The sequence below is a fragment of the Dreissena polymorpha genome, chromosome 4, assembly GCF_020536995.1.
Source record: "Dreissena polymorpha isolate Duluth1 chromosome 4, UMN_Dpol_1.0, whole genome shotgun sequence".
Lineage (NCBI taxonomy): Eukaryota > Metazoa > Mollusca > Bivalvia > Myida > Dreissenidae > Dreissena > Dreissena polymorpha.
The window spans coordinates 96,045,782-96,057,489 of NC_068358.1; the positions used below are offsets into that span (position 1 = coordinate 96,045,782).

Sequence of the window (11,708 nt, forward strand, 5' to 3'; positions counted from 1 at the left end):
TCATGTGTATTCTTAGTTACGTGATACCCATTTGTTCGTGCAAAGGGAGCTAATCCAAAATTACACCAAATGCGTTGTATCAAGTTTTGCCCCTTAGAAAGATTCTGTCGACCATTGGCGACGCGCAATCATCAGCGGATTAACAGTAGGGAAATATATCGAGCAAAATAGGGAAAGTGCTGCGCCCTATTCCGTTCTGATACCCCCTGTACGCACCTCTAGATTTGTCAACACTAGTAATGTTAAAAGCTGCTAGAATGTTACTTTTTTCCAGGTATGTGTACACATACCTGGTTTTCTTGCAATGAGAAACATAAATATCAATAGAATGGTCCGGTTTTCCAACCTGCCCCAGTTAAGCAACACCTTGTAGCGTTTGTGATTCTTGATCTTTCCCTGCAACTACAGTACAGCTCAAACAGCTATTACAATCAGCGCTTTTTAAAATTAAGTGTCAGTTTCTATTTTCTTTAATTCTACAATTGTTTAATCTTTTTATACTTATTATATCTATATGTTTGTGCCCTCGTCGTTTAATACTCGTTTTCCAATGATACATTAACTCATGTAATACAACAGTTTTTATCACAAGAAATAGAATCTATACATGGACAGTTTTGCCCGCTGCCATGTGTTTGTTTCATGCGATCGCCACGCACGTGTACATGTTCCACGTGAGGTTATGTGTGGTGAAATCTATTTTTAGACACCATCGATTCACGTTTTAGCAGAAGCTTGAAACAATTTTCTAGTTAAGAAATTTGTGTACATTATAACGGGATCAGGATATCTAAAAAAGAATTTCAAACCATGGTTATTAAATATTAATAAATATATCGATCATGAGTTTTATTTATATATAAATAAGTACTACTCGATTTGATCTGCGATCACGTGTTTGGCGATGCGTGACGTGCATATCAATTGGGATTACAGTCTTCGACCTAGATGTTTCATAAATAATCAAAACATGTAACATGTCCAATAAATCTGGTGTTAAGTTGCGATAAACTGGAAAGGTAATACGGTTCGAAAAAGGTAAACAAATGGTGAAGTTTTTTTAAATTAATAAACAAATTTGGTAAATATGGATTTTGCTGTGCGAGAGTGAATTTAGGTCATCATAGCATGGATAAAAATTCGGGTGGTCATTTTTCGGATATTTTGTGTGTTATTTGTGTTTATTTTTATTATACTGTTATATGACATATCCTTTATCAAACTTCATTATCTTTTTTATCAATGAATTATTTATATTTTATTTTCAAATACGGGTGAACTATTTGTTCAGGAAAATCTTTCTGGCCATTTTCGAGTCTATGTCATCGTCAAGATTCTGCAATGCTAATTAATTAATTGTAAATTAATTGTTTTTCATCAGTATTCACGGATTTTGAAAAAAAGAAAACTGTCAATATTGAAAAATGAAACTTTTACATAAAATAATTTACTTTTACACCAGTGTTTGTAATTTGCACTTGCCTGTTTGCAATGTAGCCTTGTAGGTAACAAGAAATACATAATAGTATACCGAGCAAATGAAATATTACATGATTATTGCCTGTCAGGCATATATGTTGTATAAAATATAGCCGGTTTGAAAAACCAAACAGTTCTTCATTAATTTAATAAACATTCAATCTATCTCATTTTCTTTTTATTTGAAACCATTGAATACTTGTACTAAGATTTCCTTAAAAAAACTACACTATCCTCTATTCCTATAACTTGGTGCAGACCTATAAGATCGTGTACTTTTTTATGACGTAAACTTCTAAGCAACATTCGAACGCACGTACCCGAAAACTGTTCACTTTTGTAACGCGAGAATTTCCACAGCCGATAAGACAACAATCATGAGAAAAAAAAACAATAAATATGATATAAATTGTCTGTTTTTCTGACCTCGTTCCAAAGAAATAGCCTAAACAATGTTTAAAATCTGCACATTTCCTTCACCAGACGGCTATGTTTGTCAATGTTTTGATCGTAAAATGTTGTAAGAGTAGTTTCCCTTGGAGGCCCGTCTATAAATTGGAATTTTGGACTCTGTACTTTGCATTACAATACGATTAAAGTATGCTGTATATGCGGAAAATTTTTCCCCCAAATGTTGACACGAGACCAAAGGTTAAGATCGTGTCCGGCCTATTGCGATAAAGGTTCTCACTGCGTCAATATGGGATTTTGTCACAAAACAACTGTCATTAGAAGGGGTGACAGCCTTTTATGCCCCCATTGTGAATAGAATTTTATTAGCTTTTTCCATTAGTAAATACACTTTATCTAGACCTCTGAAAACAGTTATCACTGTTCATCTTTCGTTTTTATGAAGACCAGTTTTGTTTAAACCATTATTTTCATTACAGTTTATTCACGAAATTTATCTAAAACAACAAATATTTAATACAAATAAACACATATTCACAAAAACATATATCGGCTTTTATAAACACATCCCAGGGCCTCGCTGTGACGTCATCAAATCGATGCACGATCTTATAGGGTAATTCTGTGTGACGCAGACTACCATATACACGAATGTTTAAAGGTACGTAATTCCATTATTATTATCTGTCAACCAACATACTTCACTCGTTATTTGTTAAACAAAACTTTAAGATACATCATAAAGTATATATCACGTTTATTTATTGTATGATGATCTTTCATGAAAGATATGCCATTGAAATTTAAGGTGCACGAATTTATAGGTTTAGAGGCTAAATCAATGGAAAACTATTATTTAGAAACTTTATTTGGGTGGAAATACCTTGATATCATTATGCCACTTTTTAACCGTCATAAGTCTTATTATACAAATAAACATTCATATACAAATGTAACCTACATGTTTAAGAGCTTAAATTTATTTTCACAAAATATGAATAAACTCAATTTGTCAACCAATAATTAAAAAAATAGCATTCAGGATGAGTTTGGTCTCCTTGAGTGCCATTTAAATTAAAATATATTTAAAATTTCATGAGTGAAATCAGTTTTGGAAAGATAAGGCATTTGCCACATTATAATACATTTAAATTATGAGCATCCTAAATAATAATAGTCATACCAGGCTCACATATTGATACATGAATTTAGAAATAGTTCTTGGTTAAAATTCGTGTTAATAAAACCATGATTTTGTCACATACATGCAATGTGGATATTTCTTGCCATTCATCATGAAATTTGGTAAACACGAACGAAGTTTGCATCACAGGGGAGTGGGTTCTTTGAATTATTATTTACTTTCATTGTTATACAAGCAAAGAATCCCTGTAAATGCACATGAAGATAATATTCATTTCGTAAATATATAATACAAGAGCATTGAACTGGTATTATAACACTCCAGCAACATATAAAGTCACGTAAACCATGACAATATTAAAAATAGACTCGTAAATTAAAAGAGAGTCTCTCCTGCACAGTCACGTGAATATGTTTCATAACTTCCAGTTAAAAGGCAGTTTTCATGGCCAAGGTCATCACATGATTATGTTTCATAATTTCCAGTTTTTATTGGCAATGTCAAGTTCTATGACAGGCTAACAAAAGTTACAGCCATGTGACCTTCTTGTTGATTAGTATCCGTATCAGGTATGTTATCGTCATGCTTAATCAATAATGCCATTATATATAAAACAAATTGTTGTAAATGTCATTGTATTTGACTAAAATGTACACTTATAAAAATTTAAACAGACTATTTAATAGCATGCACAAACAAAATAACAATGTTCTTCAGTATTTTAACCCCTTTAAATATTATTTAACCCTGAATTTTGAAGCATTGGATCATTGAATCTAGATTTTAAAGTATCTTTAAATCCCCAAGAATAATACTAATGTCAAAATCCATGTTTTAATAATTCATTGAGTCTTTTGCATAAGTTTAACTTAGCCATTCATTACTGTTGATGCAAAAATTAGACTGCAAAGATTTAAATGTTGGAATGGGAAACAAAACCATATGAATAAAACTTGTATTGCAATACATGTGGCTGCATTGCATGATTAGCAACATAAAACACACTCTTCACCATGTTACATCAGAGCTTTTCACTCTTATATAACAGAGGCCGAAATTTGGCCCCTTCCCAATTGAAAATAAGGTCATTTTTTTCCCAAAATAGATAGAGGAGTTTCCCAAATTGTAAAAAAAAATTTTTTTTTTTTACTTAGACATATTTGGCATCTCCCAAATTGAAAGCAATGAACTCTAATATGATTAAGAATGCACCACAATGTGTCTTTTAATACTTCTGCACAATGAAAAAGACCCTGTTTCAAAAACTTTAAAAAAACACGGTCTTCCCAAAATGAGCAGTTATCGCGCATGAAATTCCCAATTTAGGGCCTCTTCCCAATTTCCTGATGAAAAGCCCTGTACATGTATGTAAATTACGAGGTTATAAAAGAGACACATATATTGGAAGATCTGTTACACTATTGGCCATGTGAATAAGGCTAATAATTCCCACGTTTCATTGCCAAGGCCATGGCCAAGTTCAAGGTGAAGCGAGGCTTTGCTTCCAACCAATATTAAACTGTGAATCCTATGACGTACATGTACATAAATAGGCATGCTGAAATACTCGCAGACAGTATTGCTGTATAGGGAACGATGGTCATAAAGTGTTGGCTGAAGAAGCCTTTGCATTGAAGACTGAACCATTGGATTTTAAGTCAGTGTAATAGTGGCATTAATTTGAAATTGTTAAGAGCTCTGAAGAAAGCGCTTATTATAAGATTTCTCTGAAATAGTTTGTATATTTGCTGAAAGGAGACGCCGTACAAATGAGAGATTTATTTTCTTGTTCAAGACTGGCAAGATTCTGTTTTGCATGTTTTAATTTTTTTTTTTTTTCATAACTTTCATTCTTTAGATATTTTTTAATGTATTGTTATCCAAGGGACATACCAGGAATTTAAGCTCTTAACGAATAATTAGAATAATTTTTTTATTTTAGTTTTTAAATCAGCAATCCATTAACTTATGTTAATTTACGTTTTCATGAAATAAGTCTCTTTTTTTTAAACACCTACAATTTATACTGTCAAGTAAAAAAGATTTTAATTAAGTTGTGTATTAGTTAATTTTTATTCTTGACTGACTGTCAGAAATTTTAAGTATAGAACACTTTAACTATTAAAATTTAATAGAAACTCGATTGCATTATAAACCCATATTGCAATTAAATAATATTGTTTAGAATGTACATGTATATTATATAATTTGGCTTTGCCTGACTACTTTTAATATTCTGTTGTTGTATTAATTGAATATTTTGAAGAAATATCATGAATTCAAGAAAAAGAAGTACATTTTAAATCCAGAATTCAGATGTTTTTTCATGGTATATCATTTCCCTAGTTTAAATAATCTATTTAAAAGTATATTAATTTATATGTATTCGATATTTTATCCCCACGCTCCAAATTGGAGCGGGAGGATTATGTGGTTACATGTATCTCCGCCATCTGTCTGTCTTTCTGTCCTGGCCACCTTCTCCTCCTACACTATTAGCACTAGAACAGTAGAACCTTGAAACTTAAACACATGATAGCTATGAGCATATGTGTGATAGTGCACTATTTGGAATTTTGATCTGACCCCTGGTCAAAAACTGCAGCGTGGGGATATGCGTCGGCTGTGGCCGCGCCATTTCTAGTTTTATTTCTGTTAGTTACCAATTCATTTCATGCAGAAAATGACTTTTGTTGGTTGAGTTAATTTTCATTAATGATAACAAATTGATAATTTTGAAGATAACAGTTTGTTACATGAGGTAGGGAGATAATTAAATGCCATGAAAAAGTCTGCTTTTTAGGGCATGTGGCTGAATTATTTTTTTTTGTATTTGTTTAATAGTTTTTTTTACATTGTATACCGGTAATCAAAATAAAGAGATTGTCATGTTTGTTGATACAACATGTCCAAGAATGATAATGCCATTTGAGGCATACCCTGAGGTGGACTGTACATGTACTAGGGATGGTTGAAGAAATTAATTAAGTTCCTTGTTTATCAGTTTTCTTCCATTTTTTTTACAATTTTAATGTGGAAGAAATTTTGGTACCAGAATATAAAAAAGACATGTGAATGTGAAGTTTTCGTCTGACTGATAATTTGCTATTTGTCTTTTTCAGATTATAAAACTAAAATGAGCAAACAACAGTGCTGCTTATTGTATTCTACCTAACAGTGGGATTCGTACTGTAACAAAAAACATACACCAACAACATTCTGTGTACTGAAGAGTTGTGAGTTTGTACTCACTGATATTTAGTGGAGTGTAACCCTCACACAAGATGGAGTGGGCGATCATGAACTTTGGGGGCCTGAATGGCCTGATGGGGACCCTGGGATACGTGGAGGAGGATCAGTACATTGTGGATGATGACTGCCTTGGTGAGTAGGCTATTTATAATCACTTAACCCTGGACATCTCAGGTACACATTGTGATTTGTTTGTAGTCCCTTAGAAAATCAAAATAAAATCAAGACCTTTCTTGCAAGATTCAAGTTTTAAAGGCTTCATTTCCAACCCTAAGATACTTATGAGCAGCAAACAGCATAAATCCTGAACAGGCTGCAAGTTACTCGCAGGCTCTTCTGGTTTAATGCTGTTTGCACATAGCAATTTTCACTTTGCCTCTGAGTTGGAAAGGGTAAAGGCTGTTATTCAATTAACGCCCTTAATTTATTCAAAATGCATTGTCGTTTAAAAGAAATCTGCCTTTCTTGATAATCAGTCTGTCGTAACTCTTGAGTACACAGTGCTGTTGTTTTTTTTTCGAAGCATTAGAAAGAAACATAATACACAAATATTTAAAATGGCTTTTTTATATAGCGTTACGTGATTTATTGGAAGGGAGAGACAACAGAACATTGTATTAGCCTTCAGGGAGATTGTATCAGAGATTGCATCAGAAAGATTCCATGTTATTCTCTTGCAAATTAAAAGAAAACTTATACATGTGACCATACTGTTGTATGTTTTTTCCTCAAATGGCCTATAAGTTCAACAGGGCTAAGTTCATGTTCAAATTTAAGGGAGAAGTTACTTCTCCCTCAGCTGAAACTAGGGAGAAGCAACTTAAAAGAGAAGTAGTTTCTGTTCAGCATTTTATCAATTATTCTCTTACCTCATACCCCTCATTACACCTCACCCATCATCAAAAATCAGAAAGCACTCACATTTGGCAGTATTTGGGAAACCATTAATAAATATAAACAAACACACTTACGTGTTAATGTTGGGTTTCTATTGAATTTAATTGTATTAATATATTATCGGTAAATGTTTGGCTCAAAGTAAATTTCAAGAAGTCACTTCTCCTTCATGTAATTAGAGGGAGAAGTTAATATTTCCAGGGAGAAGTTACATGTATCTCCCACTTCTCCCTCATGGCTGAGCCCTGGTCAATAATCTTTAAGTGTTTTATGTGACAGTGTAAATGAAAAACAAAAGAACATTTCTGGGGCACATAAATTTCACTATGTTGTCCCAGTTCTAGAATAAGCATGCAATCAATTCTTGGAATTCCATCCTGAAGCTGTCAGCATAAATCATGAGGACAGTTTAAAGTGAGGGTTCAATATCAGCTGTCTGAGACCTAGTTCTTTGGAATTACCGGCATTGGTAACAGTAACCAAGAACAGATACCATTGCAGAACATTTGTAATTGCCATATTGCGTGACGGATTGCATCCATCTTTGTGTCAAGGATCCTCTTGTTATGTCTCAACTCTGAGGATTGTAGTGAAAAGGGGGTGGTTTGACCTACATTTTTACAGGTAAATGGAGAAAAACATGGTCATTGCTATGCATTTGTACCACATCTATAAAAAAGATGTAATGTTTTGCTGCACTTGACTTAATGTATGCATACATTTACTGACAGTGACCTTAGCATAAGACCACCCTTTTTTAAATTAAATTTTTGCAATTCTAGTATTTGAGCTTTTCAAATATCACGTTAAACATCTTTCACTATAAACTGTGAAAAAATTGGTATTTTTGACACCATTAACTGCAAAAGTCTCATAGAAAGTAAATTCTAATTGAAAACATTCTGTCTGATGGGAAAATCAAAACTGATCCCTAGACCTTATTCTCTGTGTGTGTATGTCCCTACTGGTCTATATTTGCATGTGTATCCCCACTGGTCTATTTCTGAGTATGTGTGTCCCCACTGGTCTATTTCTGACGGAGTATGTATGTCCTCACAGGTATATTTATGTGTGTGTATGTCCCTACAGGTCTATAATGCGTGTGTATATGTCCCCACAGGTCTATTTCTGTGTGTATGTCCCCACAGGTCTGTTTCTGTGTTTGTATGTCCCCACAAGTCTATTTCTGTGTTTGTATGTCCCCACATGTGTATTTCCGTGTGAGTTTGTCCTGACAGGTCTATTTCTGTGTATGTTTCCTACAGGTCTATTTCTATGTGATTTATCTCCCCACATGTCTATTTCTGTGTGAGTTTATCTCCCCTACAGGTCTATTTCTATGTGATTTATCTCCCCACATGTCTATTTCTGTGTGAGTTTATCTCCCCTACAGGTTTATTTCTATGTGATTTATCTCCCCACATGTCTATTTCTGTGTGAGTTTATCTCCCCTACAGGTCTATTTCTGTGTGTGTATTGTAGAGAGTCTGGAGATGATGCTGTGTCAGCTGGAGGAAGATGACCCAGTTAGGAGAGAGACCCTCAGACAGATGGCCAATTCCAACATTATACAGAAGGTGCGCAGGGCTTTTTTCATTCTTAGAGAATGGTGGTTTTTCACAATTTTGAGACATTCGCGACCAAAATTTTCACAATTTTGAGAAGTTCATAGCTAAAATTTTCTTGATTTAAAAAAAATTTGCGGCTCATTATTTTACAATTTTGAGAAGTTTGCAACAAATTTTTTTCACAAACTTAGGAGCCAATTCACTAAGAAGGGAAAGAAAGCATGGTGCGTTCAATATATTTATAAATAAATGCCTATTTAAAGGCCTTCAAATTTCAGGAGATGGATGATTATTTTTTTTATAAAAAAAACTAACATTTATATCTGTTTTCCACTTATTTTGACTATGTATATCATTGTGCAAAAATTTGAGGGTATGTATTACTTTACGCATCGTGGATGTAATGAAATCCGATGTGTGTTTATTTAGTGTTTTAGCAAAATGAAGCATGAATTTTTTAAAGGGGTGGTGTTTTTATGCTCCCTCAAAATTTATTTTGGGGGGAGCATATAGTCACCGCTTCGTCTGTAGGTGAGTGCGTCTGTCTGTCTGTCCGTCCGTGCACAATTTTTGTACGGGCTATTTCTCAGCAACTAATGACCGGAATTCAATGAAACTTTTGGAAGCTTCACTACCAAGAGGAGATGTGCATATTGTCAGAGGGTTCTGGTCGGATGATTTTTTCACAGAGTTATGGCCCTTTGAAATTTTCTATAAAAAAGTTCTTGTCCCCCCAACTACTGTGCCCTCAAGACGTTTCCTTTTATCGGAATATATAGTGCAATATTGTGACAAAAAAACCTTTGGGGAGCATCACCCGTCTCCGATGGTTTCTTGTTTAGGGAAGGTATGGTATGTCACATGTAGGTCAACTCCCAATATCATGCAGAGGATGCATCTAGGGAAACGCATATGGCCTGTCACTTTTCTGTATTTTACTTTGATATGTTTTCAGGAGCTAGTTCCTCTTGTGTCACATCTGAAAGATGACCCTGATATTTTCCACATGGCTATCAAGTAAGTAGTGTTTGATAAATGAATAAGCCAAATAGCAAATCATAGCTGTTCTGTTGCATGGCTTACTGAACCACTGTGACTAATGATTATAAGGCAGTAAACAGTGATATATGGGACTATATATCATATTGGCACAATATTATTTCTTCAATCCATCTGAGGAATAATATGTAAGTAATAATATATATAAAAAATGTTGTTTTTTATGTGATTTATTTTCCAATAAACTAAGGTAAGATTGATATATTTATAGGATGAGAAATGCTTTTGTAAATCTACGTCAGATACCATATGCGAGTGTGTCTATATTTAGTGTTGGCAGTTTTGACAGTCAAATACAAATATTTACACAACATAAACATTGTTAGCTTTTTTGCGAAAAATATTGTAAAATGGTGCACACATCACATTACCAGGTTGCTGGTAGCCCTCACACGCCCAGTGGAATGTCTACAACAGGAGATCACCAAAGGTCATTCCAAGGGTCATGCCAAGGTCACCAACATTGACCTGCCCTGGGTGGAGGAAGTGGGAGGTTTTTTGGGTCGTGCAAAATCCTGCTGTGCCAACGCAGTGTTTATCAGGGCCATCTACACTGAGGTCAAGAAGATCATCAGTGATGTGAGTTAAACAGTAGTTGTAGTATTTTCCTTTTTTGAACTAGTTATTTTTTGTTCAATTCTCATAAGTGAATATGAAATAGCTCAGTTTTTTTCTTGGTTGTCAAAGTTGTTTTATGTTCGATTTTTAACCCTTTCCCACTTAGAAGCAAAGTGAAAACTGATATGTGCAAACAGAATAAAACCAGAACAGCCTGCAAGTAACTCGCAGTCTGTTCAGGTTTTATGTGTTTGCTGCTAATCAGTATCTAAGGGTTGGAAATGAAGCCTTTAAAACTTGAATCTAGTAAGAAAGGTCTTTAATTAAATTTAACTTTCTAAAGGACTACAGATGCTTCAAAATACGTTTTTAAGTGGGAAAGAGTTAAAGTGGATATGATCTGGCTCATTTGGTAGAGAACTGGACTTCAAACACATGGAGAGTTAGTTGCTAGGCCCTGCCACAGAACTGATGTGAGGATAAGTTTAACAATTATTTTTACAGCCATTTATTCCCTCTCCGTTAAAAGCTTGGTACACAAGTGTCAGTGGCTTGCATAAGTGGATACAATTAGTACTGAAAACCCAGATTACACACAGCAAGAATAAAAAGTTGTATAAATGGAGAAAATTCCATATAAACAAACACAAACAATAATAAATACAGTATATTTTGATAGTTTTGGGCATCCATTTTTGCTATGTTTGTTGTTATACCCCCATTACTGGTAATGGGGGCTATATAGGAGTCACTTTGTCGGTCTGTCCCAAAATTTTTATCCGATCTTCACCAAACTTGGTCAGAAGTTGTATGTAGATGATGTCAAGGTCAGGTTTAAATATGGGTCATGTCGAGTCAAAAACTAGGTCACAGGGTCACTTAGTGCGTTTTAAACCGAAAGTTTGTCCGGACCATAACTATGTCATTTATCGTTAAATTTTAAAATGACTTGGTACATTTGTTCACCATCATGGGACGGTGTGTTGCGCGAAAGAAGTACGTCAACATCTCAAAGGTCAAGGTCACACTTTGAATTCCAAGAAAGGTCAAATGCATGTCCGGGCCATAACTTTATCATTTATTATGAGATTTTAAAATCATTTGGAAAATGTGTTCACCATCATTGGACGGTATGTCACTCGAAAGAATTACGTCGATATCTCCAAGGTCAAGGTCACACTTTGAGTTCAAAGATAAAAAATTGCCATAAATGAGCTTGTCCGGGCCATAACTATGTCATTCATTGTGAGATTTTAAAATCATTTGGCACATTTGCTCACCATCATTGGACAGTGTGTCGCGCAAAAGAATTACGTTGATATTTCCAAGGTCAAGGTCAC

General features: G+C 34.3%; 1 protein-coding gene across 2 annotated transcripts in view; it reads left to right on the forward strand.

Moving 5' to 3' along the window:
• The first annotated feature begins 886 nt into the window (after positions 1-886).
• LOC127877831 (protein timeless-like) overlaps positions 887-11,708 on the forward strand; it is a 48,182-nt gene continuing 37,360 nt past the window's right edge. The window contains exons 1-5 of one of the 2 annotated variants that reach the window (XM_052424095.1): positions 887-1,038; positions 6,157-6,418; positions 8,666-8,760; positions 9,707-9,768; positions 10,185-10,389. In XM_052424095.1, the coding sequence (XP_052280055.1) occupies positions 6,319-6,418; positions 8,666-8,760; positions 9,707-9,768; positions 10,185-10,389 (462 nt within the window). In that variant the 5' untranslated portion in view covers positions 887-1,038; positions 6,157-6,318. The remainder of the gene's footprint in view (positions 1,039-6,156; positions 6,419-8,665; positions 8,761-9,706; positions 9,769-10,184; positions 10,390-11,708) is intronic. The other variant, XM_052424093.1, reaches the window with a different exon arrangement.